The sequence below is a fragment of the Lycorma delicatula genome, chromosome 9 (assembly GCF_047948215.1).
Source record: "Lycorma delicatula isolate Av1 chromosome 9, ASM4794821v1, whole genome shotgun sequence".
Lineage (NCBI taxonomy): Eukaryota > Metazoa > Arthropoda > Insecta > Hemiptera > Fulgoridae > Lycorma > Lycorma delicatula.
Window position 1 is genome coordinate 86768637 of NC_134463.1, and position 20648 is coordinate 86789284.

General features: G+C 28.9%; 1 protein-coding gene across 2 annotated transcripts in view; it reads right to left on the reverse strand.

Moving 5' to 3' along the window:
* Positions 1 to 20648, reverse strand: part of Epg5 (ectopic P-granules autophagy protein 5) — a 239997-nt gene that overhangs the window by 21004 nt on the left and 198345 nt on the right. For both annotated transcript variants that reach the window (XM_075375997.1, XM_075375996.1), the window contains exons 32-34: positions 11173 to 11352; positions 6026 to 6195; positions 2384 to 2592 (exon numbers count right to left, since the gene is read on the reverse strand). In XM_075375997.1, coding sequence (XP_075232112.1) covers positions 2384 to 2592; positions 6026 to 6195; positions 11173 to 11352 — 559 coding nt within the window. The remainder of the gene's footprint in view (positions 1 to 2383; positions 2593 to 6025; positions 6196 to 11172; positions 11353 to 20648) is intronic.

Below are 20648 nucleotides of genomic sequence, written 5' to 3' on the forward strand. Positions count from 1 at the left end.
AAAAAAGTTGCACGGGGCAAGGTCAGGCGAATAGGGTGGGTCGGGAATCATCACTACCGTCTTTTTGGAAGCCAAGAAATTCTGAACAGCTAGCGATATGTGCGCAGGCATGTTGTCATGGTGCAGAACCCAGCTGTTGTTACCCCACAGATCTGAACGTTTGCGCCTAATGCTTTCACGTAATAGAAAACTTCACAATAGAACATCCCATTGACAGTTTGACCAAGAGGAACAAATTCCTTATGGATAATGCTTTTGATGTCGAAAAAACAATCATCATGGACTTCACGTTGCTGCAAACTTGGCGTGCTTTTTTTGGCCGCGGTGAGCTTGGCGACTTCTGCTGCGTAGTTTCAGGGTCATACACGTACACCCATGTCTTATCACCGATTATGATGTTGGAGATGAAGTTAGGGTCATCTCTTGCTGAATTTTTCGATTCACTACAGACAGCTACGCGATTTTGTTTCTGGTCGCTGTTCAACAGTCTCGGTACGAATTTTGCAGCAATGCATCTCATATTCAAATTGTCCGACACGAAGCGTTGCTCAGACCCACATGACATTTGTACGATTGCACAAACATCATGGATTGTTTGTCTAAGTTCTGCAACAATAGCCTCTTGCACTTTTGCTATGTTTTCCGGTGTTGCGCTTGTTGATGGTCTTCCTGATTGCTCATCGTCATCGATCGTCCAGCTTTGAATCACTTATACCACAAAAAAGTTAATTTTACTCATAGCATTGTACACCAAATGCTTCCACAAGCATGCGATGGGTTTCTGCACTAGTTTTTTTTTTAAGCACGAAGCAAAATTTGATGCAGGTTCTTTGCTCTTTAAAATCTACCATTTAGAACTTTGTCGAATCAGTAAAACACAACGTTATACAATCGCACAAAAGTCAACAATGCAGCCTCTCACCGTCACAGCTGTTGGAAAACTGATTCACAAAGAGTACTGTTAACCACATCTAGCGGCAGGAGATCGTACCAGCAATGGTTTGCATGCGAAATTCAAATTCCCCGAACTTTTGGGTAGCACCTCATATATTTATAATCAATGAATTATTAGCTAAAATAACTAAAACCGATTCATACTGGACCACAAAAAAACTCTATGTTTTACAGAACTGAAGTTTTTGGATATTAAAAAAAAAAAGAAAAAAACACTGTTCTACTATCTGACATTCTTTTTTACTACTAGGCCAACTATTTTTACTCATAGGCAACTATGATATACAAATATCATTTCATCATTAAAAAAAAAAAAAATTTTGCACAAGAGGTAATCAATTTTGGACATCTAATAATCCCATTCTTCCATTCCGAGATGCCACCTGCCAAGGGGGCCTAGCTGCAGAGGGCGTGCCATAGGCATACCTCTGCAATAGTATATATATATATTTTTTTAGAAAAATCTTTTTCTTTTTTTCTCAACATTCTTTCATTCTTTATAATTTTTCTTAATGTTCTTTCTGTATTCTTTAATGGTTCTCATATCGATTAGGTTAACATTTCACTTCCATATAGTAACAATGGTCTCATTTCTGTAGCATAATGTCTGAGTATGGCCCTTTTTGAAAGGTTTTCTTTATTGTTGATATCTTAGTAGTTATGGTCAGGTTCTAGGTGGACAGTAGACAGGTCAGGTTTAGTTCCTTCTACATTCTTCTTTTCATCATTATTTTCTCTTTCTTTCTTCTTAATTGGAAGAAATCCATTACCCTGGTCTGTTATAGTGATCCTATTACAATATCTAAGAAATTGGTTCCTCCACACCACCGAAGTTATAAACAGAATACCTCTAATCAGTTTTGGTTTAAATGGACAATTTTTGGTTAGTAAATACATACAGGCACCATCCATATTGAAAGATCTGGTCCCTGAACCGATTCTTTCTATTCCTAATGACTTTAGCAAACAATAGCATTACAGAAAAAAAGTATACATATATAACCTAAAATGTTTTTGACACATTAAGTCATTATCAGAGAGCTCATTTTTAAAATTATAAGTTAAAATCTTGATGTAAACAATCTTGAAATAAAAGAAAAATCATCATTAGTAAAACAGAGAACAGTTTGACTGCACTTCTACCTATGAGTTTGATCTTAATATCTAGTTCTCTGATGATGATAAATACATAAAAAATATTTTGCATACATACTGTTACACTTTCTGTTTTGATGGTTCATATTCTTAATATTTAATATTTCATCGCATAAAAAGATGTTTAATAAAAACTATACTAATAATAATAATAAAGATAATAAGGGTTTGCTTTAAAAAATGTTTGTATGTTTTTTAATAAAAAACAAACCTTGTTGTTTTTTAATAAAAAGCAAAAGGGGTTGCTTTAAAATAAAAAAAAAAAACATCATACTTGAAATAAATGCAGCTTCGATTTTATCTATCATCTTTCGTATGGCTGTTTTTACATCATTATAACGAGATGTAACAAGTGGTTTGTAACGACTAAGGCATGATAATAAAAGTTTAACTGTTGCTCTAACAAATATTTGTCTCTTCTTTGGTGTTGAAGGATGGTACTGTGGTGCATTACCAACATGTCCAGCAGCTACCTGAAGTAATCTAAATGATGGAAAAAGAAATCATTATTATTAAGTAAAAATTAATTGTACATTTTTTCACTGTTCTAACAAAAAAAAATTCAAAATATGTTCAGTTTTTTTTATTTATTTATACATTTGAGGAATGTTTACCAAAAATACATAACAAATCTTAGTAGTGATGAACAAAAGATAACATGAAAAATCTTTTCACCAACTAACGGATCTTGCATCCTGACAATACACCAGCTCATAAAGCACTGTTTATGAAGAAGGTTTGATTTTCTGATAAATTAATTAGGAGCAGAAACAGGATGCTTGAATTTATTCAACTGTCACCTTAGCTATCCATCCTGACCCCATAGTGGAAGACACCCGCCTTGTGACAATCCCGGTCGCCACACAAACCTCTCAATTCCTATTTCTGATGGGCTTTACTGGAGATCATCTTTCATACCCTCAATATTTGATTACATATTTCAATCATCAGTATGACCTCTATTAGGATGGCATCGGTGCAAATGCCTCGAAAGACATTTACAATGGTGTTAAAACCCATCAACTAACAAAAGATATTTTTCAGCAATCTTACCTGAAATATTACGATAGAGTAAAAGTCCCTTTATTATTCTTTAAATAAATGTGCTTCTTATATCTATCTAATACTATGGTTTTTTAATTATTATGATGTAACCATTAACAAAATGAAAACAAAAACGAAAGAGAAGGTTAATAAATAAATTTTATAGCTATATTTATTATCAAGTAGACTGAAATAAATACGTAAACAAAAATTATGTATTTATACAGGAGAAATGGAGAACCAAGTAAGTGTTATGTATTCATGCATATCATACACACATACACACACACACACACATATATATATATATATATATATATATATATATGTGTGTATGTATGTATGTGTGTGTCTTCATCACAAAATACTAACAAGCAATATTCAATTATACTCAAGAAAAATGACCCTAAAAATCTGCTAGCATTTTATATTAATTTTGTTTCACGTTGCTCAAGTAGGATATATGATGTTAAGTGAGAACGTGTTGGATCTGTAACCATGCACACACTGATTTGTTTTAACTTCAAATATTTAAATATGTTGATTTATTAATAATTATTAATCTCTGTAAACATTTTTGAATTAATATGTAAAGTACATAAAATTCTATTTCATTAAAAATTTCTGATTTTTTTTTGTATGTTTTTTCAATCGGAGGTTAAAATTATTAATAAATCAATATATTAAAATTATAAAAAAAAGGAAATGAAGTGCAATTCGAACCAATGTGCCTACCCCTTGTAAGATCCAAATATTTCATTAATTAAAATTTTATTTGGCTATAACTCTGGAACCAATGAAAATAATTACCACTTATGATATATAATTGAAAAGCTCTCAATGAGGACTTATTACTGCAGTTAAGAAAAAGTCCAAAACCCAAATGTTTCAAAATTGAAACCCTGCTTTATTTAGAGATCTGATTGTATACACATTTTTGAACCAGTTGATTGCAGTCAAAAGGGAAAGTGCACAACTAGATGTTACAACAGTCCTAAATCCAAAATTTCAACATTCTGTGGCAAATAGATTTTGATTTATGTGAGATACACGTACATACTTCCTTTACTTCGTACAAGGAAGTAAAATCTGATAACCAATAAAAATTTAAAAATTGAGCTATAACAAAATATTAATCTCATATCCTCGAAGATTGTTCACAAAATCACAATTTCGATCTACTAAACTCACAAACACACCAAACAATTGCCGAATGCGCCTACTTTTACATTTGTCTACATAATGTACGTTTGAAGTAAACATACATTAGGGACAAGTGTACTAACACAAAAAAAAGACAATTGAACTAATACAGCCAGGGAAATTAAAAAATTCCATGTATTTTTTTATCAAATCTTTAAATAATACAACTTTACCTTAACATATTTAAGATAAGGAAAAACAAACAGCAGATTTAAATTTTAAATACACAATCAAAGACAATATCAATATCATTACACATATATATATATATATATATATATATATATATATCATTACATATTAATATCCTACCCTACTAAAGGGCATTTGCATGTATGTCTGTGTGTGTCTGTCCCCCATAGCTTGGCACTGGAATATACTGATCACTAGTGGAAAATCCCGATTTGTTAATATCAATTTCTAGAGTAAATTTCTAATTTAACTTTTGTTATATCAATTTTCATAATTAAAAAAAAAAAATATTTTTACACAAGGGGTAATCAGTTTTGGACACCTAATAATCCGATTCTTCCATTCCAAGATGCCACCTGCCAAAGGGGCCTAGCTGGGGAGGGCGTGCCATAGGCATGCCTCTGTAGGTAGTATATATATATTTTCAATACTTGAAATGAAGTTAACTGATGGTTAAGTTAATGGAAGTTAACCATCAATGTGTAAATTGATTCGATGATTAATCATCAGTGTATCGATTTGATGGTTAACGATCAGTGAGTCAATTTATCACGCTAATAACCACGCCAACCATGATCTGATACAATGATCAATCCCACTTTAACCTTTTCTTTAATAATTCCCATCAGCGTTTTATATAACGATCTAGAGATTTAACAATGAACACTTGGTTTAGTTCTTTGGAAATTCTCCCAAAAATCCATTGTGGAAGAACCCTGCACGCATTATTTTTGTGTTGTGTAAACAGACTTTAATCAGTCTTTACGACTGCACCATTACCATTTTGCACTTCAGAAAATGATCCACAATAAAAGCACATATTTCTCTTTTATGTATATTCCAGTCGACTGCAGCGTTTTGACTTATGTTCAATTGTCAATAGCAGAAGTCTACTGAAGTCAGTTCCTAGCACCAATAATAAATGAATCATTTAACAGTTAACTATCAGAAGCCTACTAACTCCAGCCACTACAACTCTCCAGCCAATTTCCAACATGAAATGCTTAATTTTGTTACAAGTTCTTTTGTTACATTTTCACTTCACAAAATCACTAAAATATAATTTCATGTCATGATCCTGTCAGCATTTTCAGGAATGTAACACTACTCCATATTCCTGTTAACAACTATACTGCTGCCTCTTCAGTATTTGGTAGCTGCCATAAATTCATTGTTACTTCTTAGTACAATGAAAGAAAACCAAATGATGAAAACACAACAGCTAAATAACTAAACAAATGACCAAAATTATTGTGATAACAAGCAGATAACAAGAAATAAAGTAACTTCAATAAGAGTGTGGATTACAAAAATATTGCATAGTAATAATAATATATAATAGCTATATATGTGTATGTAATAGCAATGTATATAAAAAAAATATGCATGCCAGTTAATGCACAAGTATCATTTTCTTTGAAGATATATTACATATGAAAACAGTCAACTTTAGTCATAAAAAAGATCATTTACTTACTCTAACGCGGCCATATCGATTCCATTCCATTCTTCATTGGGCAACTGTAATATAACCCGAGGGTCGTAGCTCATAACAAACCAATTAGTAACTAGTTCATAACTAGATGCATCAACTAGATGCCACAAAAACTGCTGACTCTCTAATAGCAATGGAGTTACTTTACCGGACTGAAAAAATCATATAATGTCAATCAAACTTATGTCTTATTTTAATATTTTGGAAAGTATTTTTATTTTATTATGTATTAAGTAAGCATTTTTCTTTTTTTTACTATAAATCATTATTAAATGCAAGATTTTTACCAGTAAAATAGACCTAACTGAATGGAAAATGAAACAAGCATTTTTTAATTCTAATAATGTAGATAAACAGTTTTTTAAATGCATTTTCAATCAATGATATTTATCTCACTTTTATATACTTTTCTTTTCAATGTAGAGTTTAGTAATCTTGTATTTTTTAACTATTTCAAGAAAAACTTAGAATTTAAACAAAGAAATTTTGGCTATAGAAACAAAAAGCTTTTTCTTTATATTCTTAACTTCAGAATATCAGTTACTGAATAATCTTCCATCTTTCATAGATCTTCAGTATTAGCAATCTTAATCCTTTTCCTCCTTTGAATATTACTTCAGTAATAGTCTATGCTCATTTTCTAACAACAGTTCTATTTTATTTTGAGTAAGAATGCTTTGTACAATTCAGACCGATCATTTCAAAACCACTATCATTCATTAAATTCCAGTCATTTAATTAACTAATAACATTCAAAAATCGGTCAAACAATTCTATTTTAGTATATAAAATAACTATATTAACAATTTCGAGTAACGATAACAATTGCCTATTTGCTAAGGATTAAACTTTCCACATAGATTTTCTGCATTTGTTATCATACAAATTAACTATTTAATTAATATCTAAACTTTTCCCAAGCTTTACTTTACTTTGTATTTTTGATGAATTTTCTATTTTCTTCTTTATACATCAAGGTTGATAAAACCTTCAACTCACTGATTTCTAGTTCACTGACATTGGTAATTTAATAAATATCATTATTATCTATTTCATATGTTAAAAAAAAACTTTCATTTTGCTGGTACCTTCTTATATACGTTATATAAAACCCTCACCACTAGTTCCACAAACATTTCAATTTATCTTATTTTCTCTACAATGAGTATTAGTTTAATTTGCTATGTAAGGCACAAAGAGACCTTGCATCCAGTCATCCATTCAGCTCTATTAATCAGTGCATTTGAATTCTATATTTCACAACAAACTATTGTTTAATAACAATTCTTTGTAATTAAACATTTAGTAACGTGTTAAGTTATACTGTAGACAAAGTTTTATTTTGCTTACCATTTTTATAATTTAAAAAAAAAATCAACTGCTACTGAAAGCAAGCCGGCTGGCTGGCTACTGGAGATAACTTTATTTTAATATTAAACTATAACATTTAATTTGCCTTAAACAAACACATAGAATACCAAAAATCTCTAATAGCTGTAGTCTGAGAATATCAATTTCATAATTATAAAAGAAAAATTGATTAAAATTAATTTAAAAAAATTTTTTTTTCTATTTTATGTTTCTGTTTGAATACTTTTGGAGAGGAGATCACAGCTTCTTCAGAATATAATTTTTTTTTGTAATAAATTATTAAAACATAATTAAATTTTTAAATTGCAGAGATAGATATAATTACAATCTTAGTTGTAGAAATAATACTACAGTTTAATTATTTTTAAATAAGAGTTTGGAATTCCGCAGCTCTAATAAAACCAGAATGAAGAATACTTCAAAATTTGAAACGGTCACAAAATTATAATTTTACAAAAACTAAATTTTTACTGTTAGTCAATTTCAGAAATAATTGTTCTGAAACTTGGATGATGTAATATTTGATCAGATAAAATTTTTTGTTGTAAAAGAATCTAACTTTATACGAGAGCTATTTTTTTTTCAAAGTCCGATTGGTCGCGAAATAAAAACCCATGCAAAAATCGGATGAACCTTTGCGCAGCGTCTAGTTTGTGCAGCTAGTACGTAAACATGTCTACAACAATAGCATCTCCCGCCATGTGTGAAGTGCATGCGGTAATTCGATTTCTTCAGGCTGAGGGGTGTAATGCAGCTGAAATTCATTGAAGAATAAGTATTATGTATGGTGAAACTTCAATGAGTGACAGCAAAGTGCAACAATGGTGCAGGAACTTTAAAGCAGGACGTACAGATGTTCATGATGCAGACGGTCAGGAAAGGAAGCGAGTGTCAACCGATGATCTCGTTGAACGAGTGGATGAGGCAATTCGAGAAAATCATCGGTTCACAATTACTGTATTCAGTGATTCGTTTCCTGAAATTTCAAGGTCAGCTCTCCACACCATTGTGAGTGAGAGACTTCAGGACTGCAAACTGTGTGCGAGATGGGTTCCCAAGATGCTGTCCGATCATCACAAAACAATGAGAATGGACGCTTCCCTAATGTTTCTCCAGCGCTACCACAATGAAGGAGAAGATTTTTTGAACAAAATTGTCAAAGGGGGCGAGACATGGGTCTTATTGTATAAATATTAATAATTCCATTATTTACTAGAATTTAAAAAAAAATTTTGTTTCTTGAGGCATAAATTTATTACCACACTTTTTGTTAAAGTTTGTTTTTAATTTTCCAAGTTTGCTGACAATATCAGTTGCACTCCCTTTGTGCTTTCCATAATTAAGATAGTTTGGTTCAACAACTGGAGTTGCCCTTGCACAAACCACAAATACATTTTACCACAATCATTATCAAAAAACTGTTTTTCATCGTTGGGTAGTGTTCTTGTGAAATAAAATAAGATTTCAGTCCTTCATAGATTTCAAGTATTCTGCCAATAGCTGGAAGTAGTGAAAGAAAATGGGTATTGCCTGGTTGAAGTACCTTTTTATACTCTACATCTACAAATTCACTGAACTCTTTTAGTTAAGAGACTCAAATCATATAAAAATGGAAATATTTACAAATTTTGACCACTACAGCTTCTATTTCAATAGGTAGAACATCAACTGCAATTAGTAGCCAGTTGTATATACGATGTGAGCACTGCAACCAATACCAACAACATTTCTTTCTAGTTCCTTCTTCAATCTACAGTAAATATTGTTTTCTCCTTTACGTTTAACACCCAAAATTAATATTACAATTATCTCCACAAAATTCAATAACTTTTGTTTACTACACTAAGAGTTTTTATAACTGACATTAAATGGTTAGTCAGTATTTCTGCAGTTTCACCGGGAACTGACTGAAAATCTAAAAGTTTAACTTTCACACCACAATCTCGTACAAAATACTACACAACTGACACAGTTTTAATTTCTTTCCCAGAGGAAGAATCCACTGATACAATCACAAAGTTCGTTTTATTTAGTTCTTCACAAAGCTGCTGAAACAAAAGTGACTCGATGACAACAGTGAAATAACAATGACAACTTTACATTTTGTTTTAGCTACTTTAAAATTTGTTTCAAAGAGCTTTGAAATCCATTTAGATGAACGATCAGCTGACTTAAAGCTGAGATTGTGAATAGCAACATGAAATGCAAAAGTTACTTTAGCTGCTATTAAAAATTCTTTGACACATAAATCAGTACTTTTAAAATGACAATATATCTGAGGAAGTTTCTGCTGCTGTTTCTAGGCTTGCTTTATGTTTTGCACATTTCAAGTGATTTTTAATGTCCAAATGCCCACCATAAGCTAATGAAAATTTTGAAAAAGTACAGTTCACATTTCACTTTCTCTCTGTCAGTAGGATTACAAACTTTTATCAAAAACAAATAATCTGTTATTAATTCATCAGTAAACATACAGTTTCTTATTCTTATTTTGGAGAGTAAATTAATTTAATGTACACTACAAAATAGTCCCAATGTTGACTCATAACGCTAAGATAGCACACGTGCAACAATGATATGGCCAGTATAAGTTTTGGTTTTGCCAATTCTAATTGAAACAAAACATCTAAAAAATGAAACAAAAATTATTTGGATCTCATAGGCTACATGCTATTACAAATTCTGTGAAAAAATATGTGGATGAAAAAATACAATATCAAAATTCATCAGGCCACATGCTATAATAAATTTTCAGGGAAAACATCTAATTAGATAAAAAATATTTAGATTGGCAACAGTGAGTGTAACAGGGGAGATATGTTAGTTGCCAAATCACCATTTTACCCAAGACTGCACAATTTTTACTCTTATATATTCAGTACTTTTAAAATTTTATGAAATAACTGGGACAAAATGACAAACTGGACAGGATGCTGGGACCACATCATCAAACCAGGACAGTCCCGCTTTGACCGGGACTTCTGGTAAGACTGTTCTTATGATGCGTAACTTATTGTTTAGTGTACCATTTCCGTTTTGAGTTTACAGGAAAGTAAATTAGCGGATATAATTGAAGCAGATATAATCTTTTTCTTAAGTTATATTACATTATACTGATATTAAGCAGAAATTCCAATTGTTGAAAATGTGATATAATATCTTGGAGTTGTTGCATGTATAAGAATCTAAACTGTGTTTGGAATGGTTTTAAACTTTCTAAAACTCTTAACTTTTAAACAGCATCATCTTTGGCTACTTTTTTATACAATAATCTTGTGTCTTCTATTTAGCATAACTAATCTTCAATCACCTCTATACCACTACATTCAATATGCTGAATTACCTCTTAGATGGTTATGTTAAGACTGGAATGGTTATAGGCGATCTATTCTAAGTCACTCCCAAAAGCGACATATTCATTTTAAAAAATAGCAGGCATTCCATTCTGGGCTTGTTAGGAAAAGTGATGACTCAAGTGGTTTCCTATTGACTTCTTCATTGAACAAAATATTGATCAAATGTTTACTTGCTTACATATTAGCGTGTCAAGCCCACTGAAATGCATGCGATATTCAGCCCTACAAGTGACAACTACCTCTTAACATGATTACAAAAAAGGTGTTTATAAACAATACTTACTATTAAATACTAAAATATATACACGAGTCCACACTTGTATCTTCTTTATGAAAAATGATAAAGAAAAGATATAAATACAAGTGTGGTCAAAACTTAACTTATTTCAGTATCAAAATTACCTGTCTAATATTAGGTTCATTTGATAATTTAATGAGGAGATGAAGTAATGCAGAGTGAGTTTTTGATGCAACAGTAACGGGACAATTGGTTGATACATGTTTAACAAGCATATACCATGGTATTTCAATAAATATAGCACCAAGAAATGTATGACAATATGGGACATACTGATCCACGACCTGTAACAAAAAAATTTATTTGTATTATTTTGTTTTAAATAGGAAATTTATGGAAAATCAACTTATATAAAGAAAACAATGTAACACAATACTTACTAGTACTGCAACAAAAATAAACAAACATAAACTTAAATTAAAAGGCAGAAAGGTATTAAATTCAGTGACACTAGAAAAACAATTTTCAACTAATAAAATTTACATTAAAAAAACAACTAGTCATTAACATTTTATTAATTTTAGGTTTATTATAAATCTTTAGATCAGAATAATAAGCACACATCTCACATAAAGATCAGTATCTGATATTGGAAAACATTCTTACCATACATACGATAATGCTGATTTATCATGAATTATTTATACTTTATAAAAATGATTGATTCCTAACATTAAAAGTTAATATCTATGATTTAAAATATATAGTTAGTGAAAAGTATTTATTTCACTAATTAAAAGTAAAGTAACTTAAAGAAATTTTATGAAAATCAGATAAGTTAGGATTAAGTGTTAAGGAATGATAACACAAGAATACTGACAGGAACATAACAGGGAGACTTTAAAAAGTCTGAATATGTATAAATATTTATTTTATTTATATTGGACCAAATGATTTATTGATGTAATTATAACACCATTAAAAGAAAGACTGTTTTTTTACAAAATGAATAGTACTAATAGAAATTGAGCTGTAGATCATTTTTAACCTCACAAACCTTTCTGAATTTTTCACAATTCTCATATTTTTTTATTATTATTCACAGTTTTATATTATTACTTACTAATCCATACTTTGTCCATAAAAAGTTGTATTAAATGCACTTTTGTTATAACTAGCTTTATGCCTGGTTCCACCTAGGCCTTAAAAACCCAGAAGTGCATAAAATTTACATTTTATATTCCTATCCAAATTAATTTTGAACGAAGGTAAAAAAAGAAAATTTCATATCCATAAGATATTACGTGTATACTTTGGGTGCAATAATTGTACTGAATGTAGGTGATCTTATCTTATCAGTCACAAGACATTTTTGAAAATGTCATACAAATTCATAAGAAGTATTGTTTAGCCAGCACAAGAACAGTGCTGCAGTAGAGGCATGTGAAGGGAAGTAGCAGTCCCCTTTATCTATCTGGCTCTGTCTCACACACACATATGTCTCTCTTGGACATATGATAGTAGTTTACCGCTACTGCATTCTTTAGAGCTTTATTCTCATTGTGGGCAAACAGTATCCTATCCCTGGTTTACTAGAAAAATGTGATATGAGATAGATCTTCATTGCTTTATTCAATGAGCCAAATATGCTGTTGCATATCACCATTCCAAGCACTCTAAAATGCAGATTATTCAATTTGACATCATCAGTGAACTACATTTATCTACAAAAAATCAACTTTCAATAGTAGTATTTCAAAGAGTTTACATAAATCAAAATTTTAAGAAATATTAGGAAATACTAAATACCACTTTCTATGAGAAAATATAAAATATATACTGTATCCCCCATCAGGAAAATAGTGCATATGTTTTACAATTCAGTAACAATATTACACATGTAAAATAATTTTAAATAAATCTCATAATCATTTCATAAATTAAAATTAAATCGCAGAAAATAATTTAAAAAAAAAAAAATACTTTGAATTTGGTACATTGAAGAAAAGAAAAATGTAATAAAAAAAAAAAAAATATATATATATATATATTTTGGGAGAGTAGATAACAGATTTCACTAAATTAAGCTATTTTCAATTTTTATGAATGTGAGTTCTTCTTAACGCTTGAATAATTAAAAATATTATTTAGGGTTGATGAAGCCCAATAAAAATTCTGTTAAAGAGAATATTGCCATCAATTATTATCAAATGGTTTTTGACTTACTTAATATTAATAATAAATATTAAATTTAGAATTTAAATTGATGTATTAACTATTAACATAGCAAATATTTAGGAGTAAAAATATATATATATACACACACATACTAAGTGGCCATATAAATAATACTTAAAAGTCAATATTTTGCAATTTCATTAATTTTACAGTTAAGATAGAATGGTAAAAAAAAAATTATCTGGTCAACAAGAGGGTGGTACCTCCACCATATATTTTTAAAATACATTATGGGCTAAATTTTTCTGAATCATATTAAAAAAATAAATTGGTTATGCTAAGAATCAAACTTGAGCTTAAAAAAAAATTAAGCCTTAAGCCTACGAACAGTTTTAATAAGCAATTATTATCAACTATTAAAAACATTTTTTTTAAAAAGATCTTTTAATGAAATATTTAATGCCTTTTCAATGACATAATATTTAAAAGGTTCATTAGATCATCTTTAACAAAAAATTATGAAATATAAAGGTATTAAATGTATAAGAATACAATTAAAAACACAAACGAACTGATTCCACAAACACTTCATATTATGATTATTTGACAATGACAATATGTGACATAATTAATTTAAAAAAAGTCTAAAATTAAAAAAGTGTGTATGAATCATAATATTAAAAGTGTTACTGAACATTTAACTGGCCAACATAAGTGTACACTTAACCAATTCTATTAAAAAATTTTATATCAGAGATTTAGGTTCGACTTTAAACTGAGTTCATATAATTTCAGGACCTACACTGAGTGACTGATTCCATTTTAAAAATATATACTACTAACCCAAGCCTTCTTGGACTCATGATAGGTTCTCTATTTTCACTAACTGTTAGAATATATTCAAGAGATAAAAAGGAATTAATTGATTTTTATGTAAAATTATATGAAAATGAATAAAAATTTATCTCCTGTAGAGAAATCCCATTAAACATTTTTGTAATAAATAGATTTTCTGATTATCTGCAAAAAAAAATCAACCATCCATATATAATACATAGATTTTAAAAACACATTTAATAACAAAAACTGAAATTTAAAAAAAATTTAATCAAACAGAGTTGAATATAGCTCATATTTGAGATATGGGTTGAATATAATTTTGAAAAGTGTGGGACAACATATACATGTATTAGGAAGCTACAAAAATGAAGACCAAGAAATCAAGCTTTAATAAAAGAATTAAAAAGTGAAGTTAATAATCCAAAAGGAAGACAACTGTAATTTGTTGTCAATGTTCGACTTTCTGGTAGAAATAAAATAAATAAGTTAAAAAAATTTCTGAAGTTGATTCCCTACTACTGTGATATATCATGGATTTTTAATTAAATTAATTTCCTTGTTAAAGTTCAGTGGAAGAGTCATCAATTCTAAGAAGAGTTTTGTTCTAGAGGTCTCTTATGGTGACTACATTAGCAACATTCCCATTTCTACAAACCTTTTCCAAACGTTTGTAGAAATGACAATATAATATAAATTATGATCATAAAAAATATGATTGAGTGGCTAATCAAATGTGTTCTAATGTCATTCTTCATCAGTCTACTGGTGGGAATATCAGGACAATCCCAGTTCAAGATTGAAATTTCAAAGAAAGGAAGCAATACACTCACCTGGAATACATTATTTAAATACATGGTCATTAGGAAATTAAAAACTATGATTTTTTATGTAACAATTCTAGATTTAAAGTTGGTATACAAAATTATAGGTACATATGTACCTATATAGACCATATGTACCTTTATAGATATACAATTTATTTAAATATTGATACTCTACTATTACAATATTTCCTATAATTTCAAAAAAGTATTATTAATATTATACAACATGATATTTATGAATTTAACAGAACTTTTAGATTGTGCTCTTTCATACTGAAAACAATATTTAGAGTTTTCTTTGTTGGTTGACAATAGTGAGTATATATAACAGAAGAGGCACAAAATTTCCTGGAGCAACCCACATATCAAACCTAAAGCTTTGTACCTAACATTGTAAATTATTTTCTGATGATTTTCATGAATTTTTTTATAAACCGGCAAATTTTACTTCAGTAAATCAAATTAAAATGCATTCAAAATGTTCATCATTCTTAATGGATTTTACTATTATTTTTAATTTCTTCTTATGTTTTTTCTAAAAGATTCAATTTCACAAAGGCTTTTAGACTGACTTATACAACTTTTTTATAAAAAATTTGTTTCAACTTATGGTGCATTTCCTGTGCTGTCTTTCTGAGTTTGAAAAACTGCAATATATCTTCTTTTTCCCTTAAAGACAGTTATTAGAAGGTTGTGAAACACTATTAACTTATAAAAATACTTAATGTAGACAAATGCAGCTTCCCTTGATATAGTAAATACTTTTGTTTTGGAAAGCATTGCTATGCACCCCTGGAAGAGGCACATAGCAATGCAGTTCTGTACTATACTCCTTTATGCAGATCATTTCAGTTTCAGAAATTATTGGGTAGCATCTTGTACATCTATGTCTTATATTTATAAATAATGCTTTTATTACATTAATATTTACCAGTTATATTTTATTATAATTTAACATATAATAAATTTTTTCAGAAGTTTTTAAGCTTTTTAGAATAAAAAAAATTTGTAAGTCACCTAATGAATATTTTGGAATATTTTTAAGCCACCTAATTTACAGCACTTAGCTGTAATTGCTGGACCTAAAATTACTTTCACATTCTTCATACTTCAGTACTGTAAAGTAATATACTCCATTTATATTGTATTTTTTACAACTGTTTCTGACACCAAAATCTGTATTTTAATATTGGATGGTTTTTTTCCAAGTTGTTATACTTTTGCTAATCTAATTTTAACTTGTTTATAGTTTTAGTATTTTATCCACTCCTTACACTTTTACTGACTAAAATAATAAAATTCTTGAGCTACCTCCTTATTTATGGTTCTCATCTATTTTTAATATTTATCTCATCTCCTTCCCTTTACTTCATTTGCTTTTCTTTAATTTATTTTCTATTTAATTTTCTAACCTTCTGTAATAAAGAGATGAGAGTCAAATAGTTTTAAACAAAAATATTTATAAATTTGCAATAAAATTAATAATAAAAAAAACAAATCTTTACATGAGTAAGAAAGCTTTTAAGTTTTGAAAAGCATAATTATTTAATAACTGGTTACATAGTAACACAGTACGAAGACATTGTGCCAAGATCCTTTTGACACTAAACTAAAATTTAAAAGTAAAAATAATGATATCATCCAATACAGTTACTTAAGTATTCATCAATGTGAGATATGGCTTTAATTCAAGTTCATTTGTCTTATAGCCTTTTCTAATATATTTATTTTATAATTTCTTGATACTAGACTTTTAGTTTCAAGAGGCAGTTTATTAAAATAATACATAACAGTATATTTATGATTCTTCTGCCAGTTTCTTTACATATTCTCAATAAATGAATGGATTTATATCTCTTATTACAGAAATTACGACTATTTATATAGTTTATGGCTATTTCACTGTAATGATGACTCGCTGATTCTAATAGAGATTTTTCAAATAAATTAGGTCTAATTTGGTATTTTAAGAATTTTTACTACTTTGTTATGTATAGCTTTTATTCCAGGCAGTATCTGTTTTAAAATGGACATATTTGGAGTTTTTCTATATGATCGCTAATTTTTGCTTTAACGCCTCCAGAATATCATCAGAAATGATTATTTTGTTATGCGCCAGTTGAAAAAGGTATGCTTAAATTTTAGTAAACAAAATGTACAAAAATCGCACAAATATCCATTTTTTTTTCTTATTTCCCTGAATAACTCTATAACTGTTCATTTTAGAGAAAAGATCTAGAGAAAAAGGTTTTGTTATTAAATTTTACACAAAATATCGAAAAATACACGTGAATTGAAAAATAAATTATTATCGATGTAAAAATAGTAATAATTATAAAAAACTAAAAAAAAACAAAATTTTTTGGGAATTTTTTGAGTACTTACATTACACATAGGACCTTTCAGATTTTGCCTCAAAGAACATTTTGATTTGATAAATTAATTTTAAAAATCACAGCTTAAAAGTACTTGGAAGATGCTTCTTTTAAAAAAAAAATTTGATTTGTTAATTATCTCTGAAAATATAACTGATCAAAGTTGACCGCCGTTTACAAGGAAACTAAAACTGTGGTAGGGCTGTTTTTTCAACTAATATCTTCATCTTCCGAGTATTTTCCACTCCTGCGCTAATGTGCAACCTAGATAAAATGTCAATTGAAAATACTTCAGCTGCACGAAAAAAGCACGGGCAGCGGCAGTGGGGGTAGCTAAACGCTCAGCCACCTCAAAATTGAATTCATGCATTCAAAATAACGATGCGCTCTCAAAATGCATTTATCTGAACTTCTGGTGGCCAAATTTCCATGTTTTTTTTTTTTTTTTTTTTTTTTTTTTTTAAATAAGTGACTTTCCGAGTACTTCTAAGCTGTGCTTTTTAAAATTAATTTAGATAAAAATTTGTGAAGAAATTCAATTTGTTTAAAAGAAAAAAAAATGCAAGTGTATTTGAAAAATTCCCTAGGTACTCTTAATTAATCAACTTAAATTTTTCAAAATGCATTTGAAAGTTTGAATGCTCTTTTATGTGATTAAATTTTCAAGTATCTAGAGACTTTATTTCACGCTCTACACAATTTGGAAAAATCAATTTTTTAAAAATCTAGATTGCAAAATTATTGTGAAAAAACTGTCAAACCAATTTTGTTGAAATCAAAACGTTCCCTGAACCAAAATCTGAAGGACGTATGTATAATATACTTATATTATACAAAAAATATGAAAAAAATTTCTAAAAAACTTGTTTTTTTTTTTTCATTTTTTTGACAGTTATTGGTATTTTTGCATCAATAATAATGTATTTTTTTATTTACAACTAAATGATATTGTATGTAAAATTTATTAACAAAACTTTTTCCTCTCTTAATCTTTTCTCCAAATTGAACAAATATAAAGTTAAATAGGGAAATAAGAGAAAAAACAAATATTTTTGCAATTTTTTTACATTTTGTTTAATAAAAATTTAGGCACACCTTTTTCAACTGGTGCATAAGGAAATAATAATTTCTGATGATATTCTGGAGGGATTAAAGCAAAAATTAGTGATCATATATACCCCCATGCAATTATACCATAGCTAACAATAGTGTAATAAATTCCATATATAACAGTAAATAAATTCTGAACAGAAATAATTTTGTTTATTCTAGATAATAAAAAAAAAAGTATTTATTTTATTTGAAATTTTACAATCCCATCTAAAATGTTGATCAATGATAATAAGTAAATAAATAACTTGTGTAACATTTTCTTTGAATAAATTCATTGCTGATAACAACATTTTAAAGTATTAGTATGCTGCAAGAATACAAACAGTCATGAGTATATAAGTATTTTAACCTTTGACATTATTTTAATTTTTTAACTTAATTATAATATTTCAACTTCTGATGATGGTTTTGAAATAAACCGAGAGATCTTGAGTCACACTTAATTTGCTGGTAAGGTGAATTTTTATTTTTTAATAATTTTTAGTAATATTAAAATAAATAGGAATACAGTCATAGTGATTACCAAAAATTAAATGGACAGCCTTACTTTACTACATTTACAGCTAACTTATTAGCAGCTAACCATACTTTTAATTCAGTAAGTTGATTAACCAAGAATTTACATAATACATTGTAACTATGTCATCAGCATAAGATAAAATTTTACAATCAGGATTTTATAGTTTAAATATATTATTAATATAAATAATAAAGGCCCAAGAATAGTTTCCTGAGGAACAACAATATTCAAATCTTGTAGGTTGCTTTTTATTCCATTAATTTTAATATATTGTTTTCTATTCAGCAGATAATTTTAAAGTAACTGAAAAAGTAAACCTCTGATATCAGTTTTTCAAGCTTTTCAATTAACATTTTACAATCTACAGTTATGATGGCTTTAGCCAGATCCAAAAATATAGCATATATAAGTCTACTTTTGTAGACTTTTGTAGATTTTGTAAATGATATCAGATAAGTTAGCAATTGCTCTACCATGGAGGTCAGCATTGTGCACATTTTATATTTTTTGACTTAATTTGTAAATATGATTTATTGTTTTAGTGATGGGACAGTAGAATTAACTATTTATTAGTAATAAAAAAGAAAGCCATTATGATAATTAAGTGATCACATTTGTATGCATTTTATAGGCTGCATTTTGTTCAAGAAAGTGTACTGACAATCAAGGTATACATAAACCTGGCCATGGCTGCTTGTGTTGTAGCTATTATATTGACTCTTAAGCTATACTGATTTCATGCTTATGAACAGCTAATTTTAGAATATAATTACTTGAAATTATCAATATTAGATTAAACAAAACAGATAATCATTACAGAATAAACTAGTTTGAATTTATTAACTGCAGTGAATCTTCATATACATTTACAAAATAATTTTAAATCTGAATTGAAAGCCAGTTACATTTAAATTCATTCTACTTTATAAGAAATTTCTTAAAATGAAGAGTATTAAGTTTTAATTTATTATGATTAAATAAAGTGAGCTGCATATCCATAAAACTCCCAATATATTTCTGATAAGACTGAATAATATATTCTGCTTTACATACTTTCAATTTTTATTAATTAGTTTGTTTTGATTTTACATCTAATCTAATTATGACTATGACACAAACTGTTGATTTGGGTAATAGAAATACTATTAATGAACAAAAAATATTGTGTTTATGCAAGAAGGGGATTAAAACAAACAGAAATGTATTTCTCCCATATCAAAATTACTTATCTGCTGGATCCCTAGCCATTTGGGAATCCTGGATAATGAATGTGTGGATTCTGCTGCTAAAGATACACATAGTCAACCATCTTTCACCATTCGAGTTACAACTACTGATTTATTAATTCCATTAAACATACTACTACGAAGAAGGTGGCAAGATGACTGGACCGCTACAGCAGATAATATACTCTGACATATCAAAGATATAGTGGGTGTTACCAAGGGACTCCTCAAGCAGAAAGATTTACAAAGAGGAAATGGTGCTGTGCCAATTGCGATTAGCACATACTGGAGCTATTTACAAATACCTGATGTCAACGGAGAGCGCACATCTGATGTGACTGCCGCTTGACTGTGCACCACATCCTTCTTGTGAACTGCATATATTATGCGGCCTTACCTCACAAATTTAAACTGCCGAGGGACATACGGCATGTCCTAGGAAATGATAAAAATGTACTAGACTAAGTATTGTTATTTCTAAGAAGAATTAATATACTTAAGATTTAACCCGTCATAAATTCTGAAATTATTTTTTTATTCACATTACAAATATTATCCTAATTG